At 45.1% G+C, this 22,568-nt stretch overlaps 4 protein-coding genes across 7 annotated transcripts in view; 2 read left to right on the top strand and 2 right to left on the bottom strand.

Annotated features, from left to right (window-relative positions):
• Window positions 1-4,232: 4,232 nt before the first annotated feature.
• On the bottom strand, window positions 4,233-10,623 carry LOC143360172 (PR domain zinc finger protein 10). The gene is made up of 12 exons (XM_076798783.1): window positions 10,483-10,623; window positions 10,073-10,280; window positions 9,581-9,983; window positions 9,181-9,510; window positions 8,786-9,112; window positions 8,490-8,699; window positions 7,851-8,354; window positions 7,407-7,671; window positions 7,181-7,322; window positions 6,905-7,093; window positions 6,123-6,314; window positions 4,233-6,014 (listed from the first exon to the last, which is right to left on the bottom strand). The coding sequence occupies exons 2-12, from the start codon at window positions 10,235-10,237 to the stop codon at window positions 5,739-5,741; spliced, it is 3,003 nt and encodes a 1,000-aa protein (XP_076654898.1). The 5' UTR covers window positions 10,238-10,280; window positions 10,483-10,623; the 3' UTR covers window positions 4,233-5,738.
• Window positions 10,624-12,771: 2,148 nt separating this feature from the next.
• On the top strand, window positions 12,772-15,935 carry LOC143360546 (uncharacterized). The gene is made up of 5 exons (XM_076799500.1): window positions 12,772-13,291; window positions 13,369-13,567; window positions 13,760-14,502; window positions 14,786-14,984; window positions 15,219-15,935. The coding sequence occupies exons 1-5, from the start codon at window positions 13,086-13,088 to the stop codon at window positions 15,861-15,863; spliced, it is 1,992 nt and encodes a 663-aa protein (XP_076655615.1). The 5' UTR covers window positions 12,772-13,085; the 3' UTR covers window positions 15,864-15,935.
• Window positions 15,936-16,114: 179 nt separating this feature from the next.
• Window positions 16,115-17,587, bottom strand: Gabpi (zinc finger DHHC-type palmitoyltransferase GABPI). Its single transcript, XM_076799497.1, has 3 exons — window positions 17,063-17,587; window positions 16,815-16,991; window positions 16,115-16,352 (listed from the first exon to the last, which is right to left on the bottom strand). The coding sequence occupies exons 1-3, from the start codon at window positions 17,584-17,586 to the stop codon at window positions 16,160-16,162; spliced, it is 894 nt and encodes a 297-aa protein (XP_076655612.1). The 5' UTR covers window position 17,587; the 3' UTR covers window positions 16,115-16,159.
• A 559-nt stretch (window positions 17,588-18,146) lies between these two features.
• Mv (lysosomal-trafficking regulator mauve) overlaps window positions 18,147-22,568 on the top strand; it is a 45,934-nt gene continuing 41,512 nt past the window's right edge. Inside the window, exons 1-2 of one of the 4 annotated variants that reach the window (XM_076799495.1) lie at window positions 18,169-18,275; window positions 20,066-20,248. The gene's annotated coding sequence lies outside the window, so the exon portion shown is untranslated. Of the gene's footprint in view, window positions 18,276-18,605; window positions 18,705-19,732; window positions 20,249-22,568 lie in introns of those variants that run through there. The other 3 variants (XM_076799494.1, XM_076799492.1, XM_076799493.1) reach the window with 3 other exon arrangements.

The raw sequence follows: 22,568 nt of genomic DNA, 5'->3' as shown, positions 1-22,568 counted from the left end.
CCGCAATCCGCGTCCGGTAAAATCGCCGTGATCTTCTACGGCTACGTCGGCTGTTCCGGTAAGCCTATCATTGTAGCTGTTTAAAAAAGGGTGGTTCCATTTAAAAAAGTGATGGTCACCTTGATATCTCTAAAAGAATGACATAAAAACAACATTCTTTTTATGGCATCGTGTCAGCCCCATTGTACCATTCAACTTTGTCCTTACCATATTTTACGTATCTTTAGAAGCAACAAAGATATTTGAGGTGCAAACGTTTGGTGACTCACCCTGTATAGTCTGGTGTCGCTCATGTGCGGTGATATCAACGCTTTATCTACCGGAAGTCTTCGCGGTTCGACGCGATACAGTGTCTACTCGATATATGTCCAACACACGGGTCTAGCCAGGGACAAATATCGGCCAAGAGATATTATTCTTTGGTCCACGCCGAACGTAGAAAAGGACAATAGCGAAAATAGAAAATAATGGAAAATAAGGAAGTTTTGTTATTGGATTAGTAGTGGTCTCCTGGTCTCATAACCATATACCCGACCCGTATCGTGCCCTCGGTGACCTTGGCCCCTCGCGGGGTATACCCCGCAACAGTGGGGTTAGTTCTGAGACTTTTATCGGCTAGGAATTTGGGACATATACAGAATAAACACTGTATCTCCCTTTTGTTTCGGAACTTGCTGAAACATTGTACAACTCAATTATATTCCCATATGTAGCCTCGCTAGCCAATGTAGAACACAGCTGGGACATACTGCAAGTGTTGTTATGTACCATGAAATTGTGGCGTTACGAATGACTGTAACATAAATAACTATTGGGAAAGAGTCAATATTTCCAATAACTGTGCTATGCCAAACGGAAGCTTATAAATCTGCTCTTACACAATAGTCCCAAACGATTGCATTATCGAGTTGTTTACGATTGAAGTTTCTGTTGAAGGATCTATTAAAAGATCCTCAGCCATCCTGACTTCCCAAAAATTCTGGAATAATCGCCGGTACCACTTCCAGCTTGTATCCTGTTCTTCAACCTGTTCCTCGAGAGGATCACCACGTTCCTCGCGTGGGTGCACCGCTTGTACCATCAGCCGAAATCGATCAGAATTGATTAGAATTTCTCGTCGAGGACCTCGAGGATGTTGAAGTACGGCTCGGAGCTGGACGAATTCGGCCAGTCGAGCTTCTATTTGATGATGGTAATTCTAATCATGTTCACGTTCTACGTGGCCTATTGGGCCACGGCCGCCTACGTCCAATTCAGGAGTTGGCAACGCGTGGACGCCGCGTACTCCGATTTTATCAGTTTACAACCATTGGATTCGCAGCCATAGTCACTACAGACCATGCACAGCATTCTCACGCCTACTGGTGCGTCCTGTACGTTCAATTCTTTGAATTAAACGCTATCGTATGAAAATGCTTGTTCATTCCTACCTGGCACGATGTCCCTCAAGGTCATACAAGGTCAGAGACGTTGGCATTGGCCGAGCTAGAATCTGTCCGCTGTAATCGCGCTCTGATTGGTCCGTGTTTTTCGGTAATAACTCCTTAACGAAGCTGCCGAAAACATTTCCGCAAAAGTTACTTCAAATAACCTCGGACATCACCCCTTTCAAAAAGGTACAACCTAGTAAATAAATTGCTATGAATTTTCCACCAAAAGTCTACAAATTCCAATCCATCTGTTTGCGCATTAATTAGAATTAGTTTGCAGCAAACATTCCATGTCAAATCAAGGCCAAATCGAAGCCAAACCTTGACTTCGTTATAGAGAGCAGGTCCGGTACCAAATTCAAATACCACCGCCAACAAACCTCTGTTTGTCAACGTATAACCTTAAAGTCAATTAGAATGTATATGTTACCGTGAATGACCGAAATTGGAGAATGTCGACTTTCACCGGTGAATGTCAACAGATACCAAATACGTCGGTGAAAGATCGAATATTTTATTACATTGTTGTATATTCGGACCCTGTCCGGTGTATGTCGACAATCACAGATATGCTCTGGTGGAGGTCCAAAACAGAAGAGTCAAAAAACAAGCGACTGGCTCTCTCCCGCCAAATCCTTTGTTCTGCTCGGAGTCAATCAGCTTTGTCAGTCTTATGCAAGAATTGCCTCTAAATCCCACCGAAAATAATGAACTTCCTGATACGTATCATAAATGTCCACAGAACAAGCCTTTCATTCAAGTAACTATAAACGGGAATTACTTCCTCATGTACCTTACAATAAAGAGGAATGGCTTAGGCTTATTTGTACCTGATACCTCACTTTCAAAATAGTGGTAGTATGTAGCCCTTTTCTCTCAATTTGACAAAAACCAATACTTTGCTGCGTGTTATTTATTCAGAGTTCTTCTTATTTCTTCCATAATTTCTGAAGACCCAAGGCTTAGAAACTAGATTAATGAATTTTAATATTAACAATGTTAAACAGGACCGCAATGATGAACATATACAATTAGAGAATCGAGGAAATAATAGATACAGTGAAGATTCGAGTTTTGTCACTCCCGACGTTCCCAGCTATTGTCACCCGGACACCTCACACCACTCGAGAACCGGCGCGACGCGGCCACAACATTGTCGCGTATATCGGTGTGAGGCTAGAAGACCACTACTAATCCAATTACAAAACTTCTTTATTTTTCATTATTTTTTTATGAAACTTTTACCAACATATTCGTGGCATTTTTCCGATTAAAATGACACCAAATATGATATAATTCCGATGATATTTACTTGTGTAACAAGCATTAAAAGTTTCGAACACAGAGAAGGACAGCGTATGAGGAAGAAAGAGACGCGACGAGTCGAAGCGTTCGGAAAAGATCAAAGCTCGCGTGAGCGCAGGCCTTTAAATGAAAAATGTAACTTCTTTATTATTAATTATTTTTTTATGAGACTTTCACCAATGTATTCGTGGCATTATTCTGATTAAAATGATACCAAACGCGTTATAATTCGGATCACATTTACACTAATTTTTCGTTAATGTAATTGTTATGGGAAGTAACTTTCATCGTTCATTATACAGGTAAATATCATCGGAATTATATCATATTTGGTGTCATTTTAATCGGAAAAATGCCACGAATATGTTGGTAAAAGTTTCATAAAAAAATAATGAAAAATAAAGAAGTTTTGTAATTGGATTAGTAGTGGTCTTCTAGCCTCACACCGATATACGCGACAATGTTGTGGCCGCGACGGTTCTCGAGTTTCGCCGTCACCACCTGGGACGCCGGCGAGAAACGTCCGACGTTCCCCGGATTTGTCACTCTGAAGAACCGAAAAAGTGACAAAACTCGAATCTTTACTGTACTGCAAAACTATTTTTGTATGTATTTTAGTTAAAAATGTTACCTCAATATTTTTAAAACATTAAAAAAATATTGTTAAAATCACATAAATAAACCATATATGAAATTGAAAAAATAAAGATGACGTATGGAAAAAAACCTTTCCCACCGACGGGATTCGAACACTAGCGTATCCGCTCCGTAGCCCGACGCCCTAACCGCTTTTTTTTTTTTTTTTTTTTTTTTAAATGTTTATTGAATGAAGGATTAGTACAGTCAGCAATAACAGGTAACAACAAACATAAAAAAATAACCACTCAAAATTGCGTTGATAACTAAATGTTCGCTTGTATGCGAATCTCTGAGTTATACATATCTTTGGACGGTGGTTGATTTTGTAGGAACTATGTACCGGCTTGGTTAATATAAGTAATAATTTTTGAGAAATGTAAATTTTTCCGATTTTTTTGAGGTTTTTCATTTTTTGCGACCACAGTTTGCAAGAAAAAAATCTGAAAAAATTCTCAAAAATCTGTCTTGGGATCCAAAATATGCCACATTTTTTCAGAATTTTAGGAAGCATCAGAGTGTGGGAAATGCGCGAAATCTAATTTACCCTGTAACTACCCTCACGGGCAAGATAGGGGGTTGAAAGTTTGCAATTTTAATGGTTCATTAATCATTGAAAAACCTCTAAGGGCAGTTTTGACCATCTTAATCGGCTAGGCCCTTTTTCAGAGATATCGCGCGCGCATCTTTCTCACACCGAGACAATACCGTATCGAGCGAATTGTACATTAATTTTCTTGTACATTTAATTTTTAAAACAACAGAATCTCGGGAACGAGCCGATAGAAATTATTCTTGTAGCGACCTCCGGGCCGATCGAGGGGATGTTTTAATCTGTAACGTAATGAATCGTGCGTGCCTCAGTCATCGAGTAACTTTATTTAAGTTATGTTTACAATACAGTTCTCCATGTACTCAACAACATTAACGAACATGCACTCTTTTGTCTTCGCTGCGGCGCAAAACGCGCGCTCGTCTACTGCACGTCGAACAGAGAATTTCGAATTGTTCCTGCCGATCTGTCGAGCCGATCGATGATGTTTCCGTCGATGACCCCGTTCCTCGAACGTGTCCGCATCCACTCGAACCGTGCGTGTCGTGAGCCGGCTCGCAAAGACAAAAGCATTTCTCGTCTAAGTAACTATGGAATACCTTCGATTCGTCAACCGCGTTTAATTTCAATTCGATGAGGGTGTAGATGGATGCGAATCGCGCGCAAAGTAATGAACGCCGTTGCGATCGAGAATCAAAGTCACCGGAAGTACAGACAGTGTTACGAGCGATCGCGCGACGGAACGTGAGTGTTGTTGTTGTTCTTTTCTTTTTTTTTTTTTTCTTTATGACTCGAGTGTGTTACGGATGGTGTGTGAATTACGAGAGAGGTAAAACGCGAACGATCCCATTAAGGAACTAGAACATTCTCGTGTAATCTACAGACAAATCGTTTTTTTTTTTATCATGAAAGCCAAACGCGACACGCAGATATACCTACAATTCGGGTCTATAAAAAAAGGTATCGCATCGCATAGACGGTTTATCGCGCCGATCTAAGATTCAGCGGACACGCACCGTTGTGCGTCTTCTTCAAATTCGAGCCAAGTTTAAATTTCACTTTAAACTGGGACCCGTGTTTATTAACGTGTTTGATCAGTCTAACATCCATAATTGAATCACATCGAATTGAAGCATTTTCCTCGTTAAAATTTCTCAATGTAAACTACTAGGAGTTAATGTCAGAGACAGAGATAGAGAGATAGTGAGGAAAGAGATGTGCCGACAGTACAAGGGAGTTTTTTATTGTTCTACCTTAGTTTTTGTTTTGCGCTCTGTACTCGTAACAGCTTGAGCAAAGGATCTCAACAACTACATGTTTCCCCAGTTGTGTTTAGTCTTAAATCTCCGTTGTTTGCGTTGTTTGTATTCTTGTTGTGTGCATGTGTGTATGGCTTTAGGCGTGAAATCGTTTCTTTGTTTTAATTCGTTCCTGTTTGTTGCCCTGTCGGGTGGGCTCAAAGTATTTTTTTTTTCCAGAAAATAGCGTGTATACTCCGTTTCCAACAAAGTTGTCCAATATCGCTGGCCGGCGCCTCTCGAAGGCCGCCGAACGACTTTGTGTTGTCGTGCAACCGTCGCGTACAACGTACAACCAACAAATGGGCGCCGAGTGTTTCGCACCGGCGCCCGACAAAGCTGCGCAGCCGAAATTGCGTCCCGGCAGCGCACCGATCGCCGATCCGGTGGCCCCGTTAGTTCGGCAACCGCAGCAAAATAGCACAGTGTTCCTCCTCTCTAACCGTGCACAAATCCCATGAGATTCATATCTCAGTAAATTGACAAGACCCCGTGTTGAGGCTGCCACGGCTCGTTTCAACGTATGTCGCGCATACGAACAAACTGTTGCCCGACCAGTTCCAACCCGTTGCTTATCAGATCAACGTCGTCGGACAGTTTGATTATTTTCGACTTTAAGAACTCGGAGCTCGTGTCGCACGCTTGGATGTAATCGGACAGCGCGAAGTGATCCTCGATAAGCACCGGCGGTTGGTTCTGGTTCTGTGGCTGCCGATTCCGGGACCGTGGCACTTGATCCGCCGGTTCCATCAGGTTCGAGTGCTTCTTCCGTTGATGTTGCAACAACTTCGCCTACGGTACAACCAATATCGTTTCCTTTCAATCAATCTCTCCTTCTCTCTCGAGAGAGAGAAAATTGTTGTAACGAAGAGTTGTGTTGTAGCATGTCGCGATACACACCTTGCTAGCGTATTGTTTGTGGCACCATTGACAACCCTGGGGCGTGGTCGTGATACTACCGACCGTTTGACTAAACGTCGGATTCGGTAGATCAGAGTAATCGGACTCCTTTTGTCTATTGCTCGGTGGCAAAGCAGCCCCCGGATGATTCTTCATGATATGTGCTTTACGTTTGCTGCTGCTTTTGTAGACCTACAAATCATTAGGATAGAACAGCGTAGGTTAAATGGTTAGTAAGCAGACACGCGTCACCAGACGAAACCAGTGTGACCAGATAGGAGAAATTCAGGACAATGAAGGCAATGTCGCGTAACATTGAAGACTAAACACTTCACGTGACCGGTTCGCGACGGAAGCGAGGGTTGTTCAGGGAGTAAGGTAGATGAGAGACCTCCCCCGGGTTAGTTTCCCGGTGTGGGGGTGTGTGGGGGGCTGGGGAAAGGAAGGGTCGGGGCGTGCCGGATCGCGCCTCCGACGGCCCTTCCTTCCGGTGGCGGCGTCTTCTTGCCTCGGCCGGGCTGGTTCCTTCGGGATACCGGCTCCGAGCGGGGCACGAAGACTCCGGGAGCTGTGGGTGGACCGAGCTGGGGCTCGGGAAGCCCAATCCGACGGCTCCAGGGATGGGGACACCGGGCGGGTCCCTCTGGGGATCCCCAAGGGCAGTCCCACATAACCCCGGCTTCCCCCAGGGAGCCGGGGTATGCGTAAAGACATTTTCCCACGGAAAAAAAAAAGGTAGATGAGAGAACTGATCTGGCCACACTGGACGAAGCGTATCGGACCTTGTCACAATATTGACAGTAATAGTCCCTTGTTTGCCGCAAAATGGGCAAGTTCAATTCTGGCACGGACTCCGGTGCAACGTCGGGATGACGTTTTGCCAAGTGGTTCACGAGCATTCCTCTTCTTTTGAAGCCCACCAGGCATTGATGACATTTGTAAATGAAGCGATTGTAGTCGTTAGGATTCACCTGCTCGTACAACATAGAGTAACAATCAACGAACACCGTATCACGTATGAAATAGCACGATGTAACGATTAATGAAAAGATACATACCTTCGGAACGAATTTCTTTGTCTGTGTGACCTGCGACATTTGTTCTTCGGTGGCCGTTTGCGAATTGTGCAGTTTGGTCATGTGCTCTTTCAGCTTGTCTTTCCTCTTGAATTGCTTGCCGCAATTGGCGCAGTGAAACTCCCTGCGCGGTGGAAAAAAAGCTTTGTGCAATACTCGCGTGTAACGCGTTTAGGTAGGCGTAAGCGTAAACGATCTCGCGGTGTACCTGTGTTCGGAATGCTTCAGGAGATGCACCTGCAGCTTGTCGACAGTGGCGAAGCGTTTCGCGCAGACCTGACATTTGTGCTTCCTCTCGCAATGATGCGCTCGAATGTGCTTACGGATTACGGAATATTTCAGAAATATTCGTTGGCAGTAAGGACAGCAAAAGGTGCCGTCTTCCTTTTTATGAGTCTGGATGTGATCTTTCAACGTGATGCTCTGGCTGAACAGCTGCCGACACATGGGGCACTCGAATATTTGCTTGTTCTCTGAACAAACGGAAACGGACGTGAATATTTTTGGAAACCTTTGCATTATACAATTCTCGCCGTTGAGGCTTCCAGGTGTAAGCCGTATCCTGGAGGAAAATAATTCCTCCAGGACACGGCTTACACCCGAAAGCCTGAAAACTTGTGTCTTCTTGTTGTCAATCGGGAACATGATTTACCTCGGTGCGTTTTCAAGTGGCAAGACAGCGCCGAATTGTTCATGAATCGTTTGAAGCAAATGTTGCATGGCAGTGGTTTTTGGTCTTCGGCGCCATGAACCAAACAGTGCTGTTGCAACCGTACTTTCGTCGCGAAACGTTTGTAGCACATCGAACATTTGTGCGTGGACATCGGGGCCAGTCTCTTCGTCTTCGTCAACGACAACCGTCCGTGTTGAGAAACATGGCTGACCAGCTCCTTCTGTTTCGAGAATCGAAGCCCGCACTGCGGACAAGCGACGCTCTGAGTTTTCGTTTTGATCTTGTCCGTGCCGTGGGCGAGGCTGTGCAAATTGAGCAACAACGGCTTTCGAAAAATCAGCCCGCAAACCGAGCATTTCCACTCTTTCGAATTGTTTTGCCTCGAATTCTCCTTCTCCTTGAAATTTCGCCCGTGAAATACTTTCACGCGGCGTGAATGTTTATCCTCTAGCCGCGGCCAGGACGACAACTGACTCTTGGATTCTGCAATTAGAAATTGTCAAAAAGTTTCTTTTACCGACCAGATTCGTTGCGGTAAGAATAGAATGATTGCGGTGGCGGTCAAAATTTTGGGTCCCTCAAACTCAAGTTAGAATTAGCCACTGAATAAATGTCTACCTTTGTCATCCTTAGCCTCCTGCACGGGTTTCAACGACGTTATATTCCTCCGAATCGCGTAATCGGTACTAGGGCCAGCCTTCAGTTCTTCCTTCGGTAGAATGTGCCTCGTCGTCAGGAATACTATTCCGTCGCGTTGCTGACAAATGATTAAATTTTGTTCTTTGTATGTCAATGCAGGCCTGACGAAACGCATCCAATTCGAAGTATCTGTAACACGTCGATTGCATATTTTTGAGATTACGGCCCGCTTTTAAAGGTATTACGCGTTACCATATCAAATATCAAATACACACTTTCGTTTGAAACGTCTACTTTGAGCAGCTCCTCGTTTTCGGTCTCATACAGCAACGGTAATTCATTTTTAAACGGAGTACCGTCGTAGGGATACAGGATGCCTTCTATCGGACCAAATTGGGTACGTTTTTGTATGTAACGTTTCGCGAATACTCCGTAGTCCGAACCGCCCGATACGATTTCGGAGCTGGATAATTTATTTATAGAGAGATACGATCCTGGCAGTGTTGCTATAGCACGAGATGGTACAGGTTGATCTGCTATGGTGCATACGTTGTGCGATGGACAATTGTCTCCGGTGCAAACATCGTCGCTTTCGTCGCAGCCTACGAAAACGAATGAAGCATATTTAGCATATCGCGTGAACGAACTTCGAAAACCGGCGACTACGTACAGGCATTCTTCTTATCGTTTATGCGACGCTTGGAGCGTCTGACGCTCTGCTTCTCGTTTTCTTTCTTCTCGTCGGTGTTCAGCAAAACTTCGTTCATCTCCTGATCTTTCGGCTCCGCCAAAGTATCCACCTTGTTCTCTTTGTTTGAATTCTCCGCGGCAGAAGACAAGGTTGAATCGTCCACGTCGAGATTTTGATGTTTGAACGAGTTCATAACGTTCATTTGATCGTCCTGCATCACAAGGAAGTCTCTGCTCAGCGTAAAGTCTGTGCTAGGCATTCCCGTTAACATCAGCGGAGCAGCTGGTGACTCTAATCCAGAATTAGTCTCTGTGAACAGATTTTAGAATGTTAGATTTTAGAAGATTGTCCATCGAAGCAGAAACAACAGGAGATTTACCTTGCATCAAAATCAATTCGCTGCCAACGCTGGAGACCAACTGCTCCTCGTTTTCATTGGTAACAAAGTCGGGACTGTTGTCTGTTTGTTGTACATTTTGTGCATCGATCGGATGAGTCAGCTGAGAGACATAGTTGACGTTGGTTCTCTCATTGGACTCGGGTGGGGATATTAAAGGAGAAGAGGGACCTTGCAGAACAACAACAGAATTATGAAAAGGAGACGGCGGAAGCTGTACAGGGGTAGGCGAATACCTAGCTGCCGAACTCATATTGGGGTCAAGAGGACTGACACGATGCTCGAAATCTGAGAGCGGGGAGGTAGCTCTAGGGGAAAAGGAGACCTGTTCATAAGTTGGAAATAGTCGAGGATATTCTCTGGACTGATCTTCCACGTACTCCACCTAACGAAACAGAGAAAAGAGTGGACAATTGTTATCGCTGTTTTTTGGAGCAAGAGCTTTACAGATAGCAACAACATGTGTTTACTTACGGTCAAAAATAGTAGCTTGTTGCTCATCTTTTTGGATTGGTCGCACACCGACGAGTGGAGGGAATGATCTGTTGGCCAATTTACCGAGGTGTCGAACACTTTGTCAATGCTTGAAATCTCAAAGGAACTAACAGGGGCCCCCTCAGGAGGGCCCCTTGGATCCATTTTAGTTTTCGTGTTGCGCCAGGTGTATCGTCACGTCCGTTACCTGGTGAAATCGTACTTTTGAAAATGCAACCAGTCCCGCGATCGCGGAACGAATGGAGGCAACGAGATCGGGAGCTCTTTAACCACAATGATCGCATTCGAGCGACTTTGGGACAGCTGATAAGCCACGATAACGTTACCGATTATCTCGAGAATTAGGCGGGCTACGGTTTCATGTTTGTCCTAGAAAGAGAACAACTTACCATCCTCAGTGTATAAGTTTTCGAAGTCGACGCACTTTTTCTTCTGTCCTGTGATGTACCTGCTGCAGGCACACTGGCTCGTCAACAATCGACGTTATGAGTCTCATAACGCTGGATGAGCATCGCTGAAATGGCGGGAAAAGTTTGAATCGCCAAACGAGCAGTACAAGCAGATTAACATAATGATGCACATTTTAGATTAAAAAATGTAATTTCAGGAGGGTAAAGCCACTCTAGGACACGGAAAATTAGTCTAATTTTGAGAATTTTTGCGGGAATGTAATGAAAGAATTCAAATCTATTTACAGGTTTTTGAAGTGTGAAGGAACATTTTATAGAGCAAAATACTAAAAACTTTTTGATATCTACATTCCTAAAGCTAGAGAAGTGCATACAGATATTTCAATATAAGTACTGCTTTCTTTTATAAAAATGGTACACATTTGAAAAGTTAATTTTTCAGCGGAAAAAAGTGGGTGAAAAAATGTTACTTTTCTAGATTTTGAAATGCAGATTTAAACAATATTTGGTTTTTTGTTCAAGGTAGAAAATTGTGGGAATTATGGTTCCTACCGCGGAATGAGAAGAGATTACACTATAGAGGTTGTGCTATAATAAAATTATTACAAGAAAATGTTCTTTCGCTCTTCAAAGTCTGTATGTCAAAGATCTGTAAATAGATTTTTAATTTCTTTCATTGCATTGCCGTAAAAAATTCTTGAAATTAGACTTGTCTTTCATGCTGTACAGTGACGTAACCCAATTATCAAAAAAATTTCTTTTAAATAAAAAAAGTTAAGCGTCGATCGGCTCAAAGGCTTCGGTGACGAGAGGGGGGCGGAGAGGGTAGGGAGGGCGCGGGGGTCTCCCCCGCGCCAACGTGTGCCCCCGGTGGTGGGGGGCGGAGTGGGGCTGGCGCGGGGAGTTTCCCCGCGCCCTGTTATGCCCCCACAACTGGGGGCGGTGAACTTGGGGGCCCGGGGTGTGAGCTGACCCGGGCCCCCGGGGGGGAGCTTAGCTCTCCTCGTGATAGCCCGGCACCCCCGGGTTATTTTCCCGGTGTAGGGGGGTGTCGGTCCGTCCCTCCCCGGTTGGGGAGGGGGATCCGTGGGGGGTTTGGGGAAAGGAAGGGTCGGGGCGTGCCGGATCACGCCTCCGACGGCCCTTCCTTCCGGTGGCGGCGTCTTCTTGCCTCGGCCGGGGCTGGTTCCTTCGGGATACCGGCCCCGAGCGGGGCACGAAGACTCCGGGAGCTGTGGGTGGACCGAGCTGGGGCTCGGGAAGCCCAATCCGAAGGCTCCAGGGATGGGGACACCGGGCGGGACCCTCCGCCCGGGGTCTTATAGCGTAGGCAGTGGGGGAGGTTAACCCCTCCCCCGGGGCATTATGATAGCTGGGAGGTGTCCTGTTGAGTACTCGCGTGATCCAGGCACCTCCCGTGTAGCTTAGGTGGGCGTGAGGTTTTAGTGGGTAGTCTCCGGGGGCTCGCCCCCCGGGGAGAATCCCACATAACCCCGGCTTCCCCCAAGGAGTCGGGGTATGTATAAAACATTTCCTCACGAAAAAAAAAAAAAAAAAAAAAAAAAGGCTTCGGTGATCATAGAGGATCAGAGAGCCAAACTGGCGGAGAAGAACAGAATCATCGAGGAGCTGAAGCTGAAGCAGGCGCAGAAAGAGATCTACAAGGCCGGGAGAGAGACGGTCGACGTGGCTAAGGAGACGTTGACTCTCTGCGGAAAGATGACGAGGAGGACGCTGATCCAGCTGATGCAACAAGCTGGCTACAGGTAACGCTACAACATTTCTTTGTACTCTGAACTAATATATAGACCGCAGATGCTAATGACGCAAAAGAATGGCGCAATTATTTATGCTTAGGCTATTGCGAATTTTATGAGAAACATGAAGAGATAGAAAATTGATGAGGCTTCAGAAGAATTTAAGGATGCCGTTATATATTATTTTCAGCTTTTACGATTGACGAATCAATTTTTATTTTCCCCCAATATCCGCAGTCTACTCGTAACTGCTTGTAGAAAATGATAGGGTGGTGTTGTTGTCTGTTGCAAGAAACGAAAGTTTTACGGTGCCGGAGGTGGGCGTGAGGTTTTAGTGGGTAGTCTCCGGGGGCACGCCCCCCGGGGAGAATCCCACATAACCCCGGCTTCCCCCAGGGAGTCGGGGTATGTATAAAACATTTCCTCACGAAAAAAAAAAAAAAAAAAAAGGCTTCAGTGACGAGGTCGAAGTTCAAACGGCGCAGTTGATCGATTTAGAACGGTTCCGAATCGTCGATCAAATATTTTTTTCCCAGGGTGCAGAATATTTGCGAAAGCGATAAAATGAAAAAGGGATCGGTCGGATTTCGCAGGACGAGGGACACGCATCGAACGATGGTGTCCCCCATCGTTGGCTCTCCGCCCACCCCCCTGATTTATGGTTGGGGTGGCACAGCTGCGTGTACAGGGGGTATCTTTCATAAGTTTCCTTAACAACGGAACAACAACGCGTCAACAGGAGACCCGCGCAGCGTTTCGATACATATACATATAGATACGTTTTCTCGCTGAACACCGCTTTATTCATTCGAAAATAAATCGGCCATGACGCGCCCTAGCCAAGTGACCGATCTGATGGACCGGATGATGAAGGTGGACGTTTTCCAGCCCTCGAAGAAGCTACGAATGACACGGGACCAGGAGAGAACGTTCCTCGATCCGAACTTGATCATGGATGCGAGACATCGGATACTCCGCGAAGATTTGACCGTCTCGCCCACGAAATGCTCGGTTTTCGCGGAGGCGAAGACGTGCGTTACGTTCCCGGATTGATAAATCTTCAAAGTGCAATCTTCTTAAAAGGAGAAACTTCTTCTTCGAATTCCAGATTGTTGGCGCAGGAACAGGAGACGCAGTTGTTCCTGAAGAAACAGCAACGGTTCCTGGAAAGGGAGCTGAGGAGGTTCGAGACGGAGGTGCTCAGGTCTCGGCCGAAGTTCACGGGCCCTTACATATGTAAGAGGAGCAGCATCGCGCCCTCCGACGACGAAGAGTTCTGGGGCGCTTGCAAGAGGACCAGGCGCAAGGTGAGTCCCAAATGCACGTACAGTATAGATCCTTTTAGTACCTAAACGTAGCGTTAGGTTGTTGCATAGCAGGATTATTATATACCTTCTTAAATCCCTCTTCAACGTTACTGTTCGAGACGTATGGAACAACCCAATACTGTAGTGGATTCTTAGTTGTAAGTTCGCGTTAATTAGGACCCGATGCTTAAGAGGATCGCTGCGGAGGAGAGCATGGAAAGGAGTTGCAGCCTGGAGGAGACGACGGAATCGGATGGCTGTTCGTCGAAGCATTACGGCCCGGAGACGACGGAGCGCGAGTTGTCGCTCGTCGGGAACATCAAGGTGATGATCACGGACAAGCCCAGCTCCGAGATCGAGCTTCACCGTCGTCTCGGGGTCCTGAAGAAGTGTTTCGACGTTCTGAGGGTGAACGCGGAGGAGGAACACCGGCTGCGGGAAATCAGGACGAAGATCCAAGGCAGCATGATCGCGAGGCTGACGAGGAAGTACTTCGTCGCGTGGAGAACGCACGTGAGAAGGTCGAAGGTGCTAGAGAAGCCGGAAGTCTCGGACGAGCGGAAGATCGAGCTGTTTATAAACGCTATCACGGAGCGTCAGAGGGAATTGATGAAGAGTCGGAAGCCGAGGATTAGAGAGGACGCGAGAGAGGTCACCGGCACGGTCTCGAGGAGGAAGAGCGTCGTTTCGAGGACCGTCGTGGTCGAGTCGCCGGCCCAGAGCCGGTTGATCGCTCAGAAACGGATCATAGAGGATCAGAGAGCCAAACTGGCGGAGAAGAACAGAATCATCGAGGAGCTGAAGCTGAAGCAGGCGCAGAAAGAGATCTACAAGGCCGGGAGAGAGACGGTCGACGTGGCTAAGGAGACGTTGACTCTCTGCGGAAAGATGACGAGGAGGACCCTGATCCAGCTGATGCAACAGGCTGGCTACAGGTAACGCTACAACATTTCTTTGCACTCTGAACTAATATATAGACCGCAGATGCTAATGACGCAAAAGAATGGCGCAATTATTTATGTTTAGGCTATTGCGAATTTTATGAGAAACATGAAGAGATAGAAAATTGATGAGGCTTCAGAAGAATTTAAGGATGCCGTTATACATTATTTTCAGCTTTTACGATTGACGACTCAATTTTTATTTTCCCCCAAAATCCGCAGTCTACTCGTAACTGCTTGTAGAAAATGATAGGGTGGTGTTGTTGTCTGTTGCAAGAAACGAAAGTTTTACGGTGCCTCATAAAGCACCGGATCCGCCTAAGTTTTTGTCGAGGATGGAAGCTCGAGCGGAGGCCAGGCGGGAGAGGATGAGGCTGGCGGAAGAGTCCCGCAGGATAAGGCTCGAGGAGCAGAAGAGACAAGAAGAGGCGGCTCGAGCGGAGGAGGAGCAGACGAAGAGGCGATTGCAACAAGAGGTTAGTACGAGAGAGCATTCATTTCACCTCGCTGGATGTTTATACAATTTTCAATTTCCATAAACAAATTTTAAGAAAGTGGAATGAAATAAAACCCTATTTGTAACGGGAACAGCCTTTGCAGATCCGAAACGAATAAAAATCGTACTAAATTCTCTCGAATTTTATATGATAGCTTGTTTTGAAAATTCCTATAGCAGTGTAGTTGCAGTGTAGTTGTCAATTTGTTCGCAGGCCGCGGCCGAGGCGAGAAGGTTGCGACGAGAGCAGGAGCAGAACAGGCTCCGGGAGGTCGAGAGACAGAAGCGGTTGAACAATGTCGCGGACCAGTTTCATCGCAGATACCTGCTGCGGCGATACTTGATCGACCCGCTGACCAGCCTGGTCGAGCAGAAGAAGAGCAACGCGAGAAAGGCGGACGACTGGTACAGACGCAGCCTGATCGGCAGGATGTTCGTGGTTTGGAGAACGGTGACGGGGACCGAGCGCGAAACGAGGATCGCGATCGCCGAGTCCTTTTACCAGAGGAGCTTGATCGCGAGCGCTTTCGGGGAGTGGAAGCGGATGGCGAAGGAGGTCAACTCGAAACACCAAGTCGCCACAGACTTCTGCGACATGAAGATGTTGGACGGGTACTTCGCATCGTGGCGGACAGTGACTTCGGTACTGAAAGCAGAACGGAAACGCAAGGAGGAGTTAGCTGACGGTCATTGGGAGCAGAGGTTGAAAGCGACGTACTTCTACACGTGGAGGAAGTATCTCGCGATCGCCGCGGATATCGCGGAAACCGAGAAAAGGAAGGACGAGTTGAGGCAGCTGGTGCAAACGGTGATACCTGACTTCGATCCCAGACTGAGGAACGTAGCGTTAGAGGACTGAAGCTAGAGTATGCGAACCACGCAGCGGTTATATTCTGTAGCGTAAAAACACGGTGAACACTCTGTCACGCGTGACACTCTTTCGCTTTCGAGATAATTTATTGCGATGATCGTACAATTGCCGCTTTATCACAGTTACAATAAATATGTAGATAATGTATACTATAGTGAAATAAACGTAAATCGATGCATGCCAACTGAGATCAGCTATTTTGTGTGCCCGATGTCCTTTTGGCCTCCTTCCTCCATCCACAGAGAGTAGAAAGTAAATTGAATAATCTAGTCTACATTTAGCATCTAAGTCTTGCAACAGAACAACCGGGACACGATCTTCAACATCCCGTGATCATATTGGCTCCCGGCTTCAAGGAGACGTCGTTCGTTCGATGTTGTACCGAGGCATATCAGCCAGATGTGGTATATTAAATAGAATAGGACCACAGTGCCAACCAGCAGGCTGTACAGCGCCGAGATGAAGCAGAGGGCAATGCTGGAACAATATGTATACTATTATATGTATATTGATTGGGTACTTGAAGCAAACACAGTTGCGCGACACGTTATCTATTCAACTTTTATATTGTCCGAAAGCAAATAAGAGATATTACAATATTTACGACGGGTTCACGCGCGAGTCCCGACAATTATCACTATCTTGTGATTATTGAAGTTTGTGTATTGTAGATCCTCGGTATCTTTCCAGTTTAATTTTGAGAATCTCAATAAAGACAAGTATTGTGCTCCCCCACCCCCCCCCCAAGAATAATCTCGCATCACGTATTATAATTAATTTCAGCAGATTGCATGCCCTCGATTAAGGGGGACAAACGCTGCGACGACTAAACAAAATAATCACTTTTTCTCACATCGAATCGTTCTCCTATTAAAAACTCGATCTGCATTGCTGTCACAGCGTTTATCTCCCTAAATAAACCTAAAAAGAGATGCTTACTCCAACTGGTGATACACGTCGCTGCAGTCGTCCGGTAAAAGGACAGTACCGATAAGTATAAACGGATGGCAAACGCTGGTCATGGTTAAATTTGATCCGTATACAAAAGCCACTGCCGAGAAGAACAGGCATCCGAGATACCATCTCAAGTTGCTGGAGCCAATGCAACAGTCCAACCTTCGGTAAAAAATACAGTTGGCATCATTACACCAGACAAAGATTGTTCTTCGCACAAAGCAAGAATATACCATTTACAATGATATTCCCTATTCAGAATGCAAGTCTGGCACATTCTACAGTGGTGAGCTTTCGGCGGTGCTCTTCTCCTACACGTGACGCAGAGCTCCCCGCTGCCTTCTCCCAGCTCCAATCCCTGAGTCAACGTGCTCTCCTGAGCGGCGGAGTCTGCGTGCAGTTTGCTTTTGTAGCCGCAGAACATGCCTCCTACCACACAAATTATAAATACTAAATTCTCCTCTGGCAGGATCTCTAATAACGGGACCACGGCAACCTCGAATATCAGCATTAGCATGACCACGCTGGTGATTGTCCACATGAAAAAAAATTTGGTGCGCAGCAGAAACCTCAGGAAATTGTGATGCAGGTAGTAGACTAGTAACGGGGTGGTCACGAATATGACGACAGTCCAAACGACCGTTTGCGCGGCTATCACCGCCAACGTCGGGACCACGAAGATAGGTATTATGGCATCGACGGATATTTGCTTGGCACCGGACCTCCAGCCGTTCCTCAGTCTCTCCCACATGGTCATTTCTTACCGAGACGATTCTCTACACCGTGACTCTGTTTACGTTTTCATGGAGAGTCGCGGGTGCATCGGGTTTGAGGTTAGGAACGCTCTCTAAGATAGCACGCTGGGCCGCCAGTACAATTTCGGTAGAGCGTCTCGCACGAGAACAGATGGCACCATTCGAGGGTGTATTATGTGTCGTCGCCGGTGCTAATTCAATTAAGAATTACGTCTTATGTGTCAAATTCGGGCTTCGTCCTGTCGGCCACGAAAATTTTCTCCGTCGAACCGTTCACGTGCACTTGTTTTGATGAAATATCAATGCTCCTCCCTCGTCGAAGATCTTCTCGTGGCAGCGGCGCCGGTCGACGTACACCGGGCCCCGTTCTGTTCTCGAAGAAATGATCGGTTAGGTTAACGACGCGCACCGTACATCGTCCGATCTTTCCATTCATCCGATGGTTAACCGACAAGAAAAAAGTCTCGCGGAAGTGCGCGGAGCCGAGAGCAGACGTTTCGAAAGTGGCGGAAAAATCGCGGCCAGGGTAAGAATAATAAATCCCGTTTCCAGTGCCTAATCACGATCGCCGCACTTCGAACAGTATACGAAGGGAACAATGGTGTCAATGTTGTTATCCTGATTATCTATGAATCGTGACGCAACCGTTAGTAATTCTCGCATCGGATCCCGTTCGGACGACACAGTTCAGGTAACGAACGTTCCGTGGTCGAACAAAGTCGGTCTTGTTTGTCGAAAAATCATTGCCATCTTGATTCTAAGTGCTACCGTACCCGTTACTTTCTCTCGTGTGACCAGGGTTGCCAGAAGTAGGGGAAACATGGCCGTGTAGGGACCACGATGACGTATATATGTATATACAGTATAGTCGATGATATAGTGCGTCGATGGTAGGCGGACGAAAATTTAGGGGACGATTCTCCGGAACGATGTAACACGTAAATCAAGAATAAAAACATTGCGATCGCGGGTCTGCTTCGAAATTATTGCCATACAAAGTTGAGCAATGACAGCGCGCGATCCAGATCTGCGTCTTTGTCTATCGCACAGTGCGCCACGGTGCTATTGGCGGTCCAGAGAGATCTTTAATCGTTAGTTGTTGGAAAAGGTAGCTGAAACGGTAATTATTTAATTCTTTTCTTTATTATTCTTGCGAGGAATCGTCCCTAAAATTACTTTTTTTCAATAATAGGATTAATAGGTAACCTCTTGTCCTATAAAATCCGGTTAGAATCAACTAAACATAAATTATGTCATGTCATTACGAAATACTATTTTTCAATAATACGATCAACAGTTAACCTCTTCTCGTATAATAGACAGCTAGAATTCACTGAATATAAACGTGTACGCTTTGTTTTTAAGCGAAATAAGGTTCTACTCGTTGTGAAAATTCGAGCATAGAAACAAACATAAACTTTCTTTTCCTTCTTAATGACGAAGAAGTTGTAATCACCGTAACTGTGGACGTTCGTTCAAACGAGTTCAAAGCGGCGCCCGGAGGAAAACGTGTTAAATAGAGGGAGGAAAAACCGATTATCTTAATGATCAGCTGCGTAACGAGAGGACCGAAGGTCAGCCACTATCTCGGCTCGCTGTTTGTCGCGGGAACTGCATCGTTCTCGATCGATAATCGAAAAGAAGAGAAAAGTTCGAACAGACTAAGCAGGCGCCACTCTCGCGCCTTTTTCACCCCGCGATCGGATCGATTAATCGATCGGAGGAATCGGATGATGATTTTCGGAGTGGTTCGAAAAATCAAGGCCAAGATAATGAGCTTGATCGCTGTCCCGTTGATAATACTACTTCGACGAAACGTAACTATGATGTCCACGGAGCGTGGGAGGTCTTGGCAGTCAGATGTCCCATTAACGATCGGTTGATCGATTAGGCGACCATTATCGGTGCATGTAAACAATGCGTTCGTCTATTATTATAGATAGAGCTACTGTTCTAGCTACAACCGGTCGATTATGCACAGCTTTCCAAAATCTATAATTCAAAGAATTTTCAATTCTTTCATTCACAATTTTTAAAGAAAATTTTCTGCTTTCTTTTTTGCTATACAGCGAGAACCCTGATCCCGTGTTATTATTGTTTACGCTTTAAATATCCGTCCCATATTCCACTGCACTGAATCAACTCTAATCCTTGTGTAAACAATTAAGATAATTAAAGCGTACGATAAAGGGTTCAAAGGATTGAAATAATCTAATTATCGATTCGAACGCTACTCGTACTTGTAGTAAACATCGTACGAATAATAACAAATTCTGTATGGAATATTCGGGAAAAATCAGAAATGCGTACATACCATCCGCACGGTTGCGGCGAACCGGTGTAATATTGGAAATTTCCTCGGCCGGTTCGTCGACGCTCGATCGGGCAACACTTGAAGGGAATCGAGCGAACACTTTTCCGTTTTCACCCGATCCTGTTTATCTCGCCCGCACGTTACAGTCTACTTCTTCTTTTCCTCAGTTGCGAACGCGAGAAACGCCGACCGGGACGAGCGCATCTTCACGGTTTTTCGCGAACGCGCGCGCGGAAGCGCGAGAAGCAGCGAAATCATTATCGAGAGAGGCTAATTAAAGAAGCACAATGGGGTAGAGAAACGTCCATTAAGATAATCGCGGTGGCACACAACAACGAGCGAGCACTGTGGTACGAGTCGGAGATTTATCGACAATTACGGCCGGAGAACGCGCGACCACCGCTCCGCTGCTTCAAACTGAATGTTTCCAATTGTTTGCACGTGTTCGAGCCACGTTATCGGTTGTTTGTCAGAGCCATAGCTCGTTGGAACAGAGAGAGAGAGAGAGAGAGAGAGAGAGAGAGAGAGAGAGAGAGAGAGAGAGAGAGAGGAGAGAAAGGGGGAGAGAGGGGGAGAGTTGCACGAATGACCGATAAATTAGAAATCACGGCCGACACCCCATCCGTTCAGCGAAACACGGGGAAATACGCGAAACAACACCGGCAAAAACTTCCGTTTTCATACTGGATCCGTTTTCATACTAGCCCGGTATCTCGGCTATAATTTTATTAGGCCGTCCCATAAGTTCGTACCGTGGATATATGTTTATATTATTCACCATTGAAAAGTATTTTAATGAAGAACCGCAGACATTTTATAGTGGCGGTATGATGTCTTTGCCGAAAAGGTCAGAAGAGGTTGTGGAGTGAAAGGGTGATTACATAGTTTAGTTTTAGAATTTAACACTAAACCTACCACGGTCAAATGACCGGTTTTATATTTTACAATGATTGAAATTAGAAATATTCATTTATGGAAAATAGTAGAATAAATTTCCTTGTCCGAGCATTTATTATATGGAAAATTACGGACAATCTCAATAAATTTAGGGTTGCCATTTTTATAAGGCAATATTTACCAGATACTGTTAATGCTTGGTAGGTTTAGTGTTAAATGGTACAAGAGTAAACGGCACGAACTTATGGGACGACCTAACATTATTCGAATCCGTCGATTCCGAACTGCCATCAAATTTTCTGGGGCCCTCGAAAATTATTTTTTTCCGTATCGTCGATCAAAATAGATTCTCATCTAAATACCCTAATTTCTCCAAGCAGGCATACAGTGACTCCCAAAAATATTCGGACACTAGCTATAACTAACTTTACGACTTGATAATTCCTTTGTTAATGAAGCAATCGTCCCGGGAATGGTTTCTAGCAATAAAAGATCTATTAATGTTGATAAACATAAATAATTTATTTGAAAAATGTACATAAATTCCATAATAAAAATTAGTAAAAGAAATAATGTACCATTTTTGGCTCACAAAAATATTCGGACAATATTAATTTTTCAATTTAGATAATGTAATTTAGCATTACAACATTTGTTTAATACTTCGTGGCATAATCATTTTGTTTAAGAACATGTCTTAACCTGTTTGGCATATTGTTTGTAATTCTTTTTAAATATTCAACAGTTATATTCGACCACTCAGTTGCAAGTCTTTGTTTTAATTCAGCTATCGATGTAATTGGGGTTTTTCGAATTTTTCTATCCAATTCATCCCATAAATTCTCGATAGGATTAAGGTCCGGTGATTGGGGCGGCGAATGAAGAATTTTGGGGCAGCAGTATAATAAAAATTCTTGCACAATACGTGACTTGTGCTTGGGGTCGTTGTCTTGGTAAAACTTAGAAGTATTAGTAAGCCCCATCTTTTCAGCACTTTGAATTAAATTATTTTTGAGTATATTTAAATAATGATTTTAGTCCATGATACCGTCAATAAACACTAGGTTACCGACTCCATATGACGAAATGCAACCCCAGACCATTACGCTGCCTCCGCCGTGTTTCACTGTAGCTCTTGTATTTTCAAAATTAAACTCTTTATTCGCTTTCCGCCACACCATAGTTCTTCCGTCGGAATTGTACAGATTGAATTTGCTTTCATCAGAAAATATGACATCTTTCCACCATGTCTCAACCTTAGAAATTAGCTCTCTTGCAAAGGTTTTTCGTTTATTCCTATTCTTTTCGTTGATAAATAGTTTCTTTCTAGCTACTCTTCCATTGTAACCAGCTTGCCTCAGCACTCTCCGAACTGTTTCGGCTGAAACATTTTTGGAGCTTTCGCCTAATAGTTCACTAACTAGTTTTGGAGCACTTAAGCGCGGATTTTTTTCACTTTCCGAATAATTTTGCTTTTCTCCCTCGTACATAAGAGACTTGGTATTCCAGTTTGCGGAATAGAATCAATGCGATTCTCAATATAAAATCGTCGACAGATATCTGCAGCAGTACTCTTACTTATACGAAGCATTGCACTAATTTCGCGATAGGCTTTTCCTTTTTCTCGATGAAAAATTATAAGCTGTCGCACATCGAAACTCGTATTCTTTCCTTAGCCATCTATTTTGAACGAATTCACGTTTACTACTGACAGTAGTGAGGTGGCATGGACATCTAATGGTCCACGAGATTCTGTTTGTAAACAAACGTTTT

This window comes from Halictus rubicundus, chromosome 13 (genome assembly GCF_050948215.1).
Source record: "Halictus rubicundus isolate RS-2024b chromosome 13, iyHalRubi1_principal, whole genome shotgun sequence".
NCBI lineage: Eukaryota > Metazoa > Arthropoda > Insecta > Hymenoptera > Halictidae > Halictus > Halictus rubicundus.
Note: the sequence above shows the minus strand (reverse complement) of the source record. Positions and strands in the feature narration are given on the sequence as shown.

Excerpts from the sequence above, each read along its gene's own strand:
- LOC143360546 (XM_076799500.1), top strand. The coding sequence starts at position 13,086 with ATGACGCGCCCTAGCCAAGTGACCGATCTGATGGACCGGATGATGAAG. Across the intron at positions 13,568-13,759 it reads GCAAGAGGACCAGGCGCAAG|AGGATCGCTGCGGAGGAGAG; the intron begins GTGAGTCCCAAA and ends CCGATGCTTAAG. Across the intron at positions 14,503-14,785 it reads ATGCAACAGGCTGGCTACAG|AAACGAAAGTTTTACGGTGC; the intron begins GTAACGCTACAA and ends GTCTGTTGCAAG.
- Gabpi (XM_076799497.1), bottom strand. The coding sequence starts at position 17,586 with ATGACCATGTGGGAGAGACTGAGGAACGGCTGGAGGTCCGGTGCCAAG. Across the intron at positions 16,992-17,062 it reads AGGGAATATCATTGTAAATG|GTTGGACTGTTGCATTGGCT; the intron begins GTATATTCTTGC and ends TTTTTACCGAAG. Across the intron at positions 16,353-16,814 it reads GACGTGTATCACCAGTTGGA|CATTGCCCTCTGCTTCATCT; the intron begins GTAAGCATCTCT and ends ATATTGTTCCAG.
- LOC143360172 (XM_076798783.1), bottom strand. The coding sequence starts at position 10,237 with ATGGATCCAAGGGGCCCTCCTGAGGGGGCCCCTGTTAGTTCCTTTGAG. Across the intron at positions 7,323-7,406 it reads CTGAAGCATTCCGAACACAG|GGAGTTTCACTGCGCCAATT; the intron begins GTACACCGCGAG and ends TCCACCGCGCAG. Across the intron at positions 7,094-7,180 it reads CAAAGAAATTCGTTCCGAAG|GTGAATCCTAACGACTACAA; the intron begins GTATGTATCTTT and ends TTGTACGAGCAG.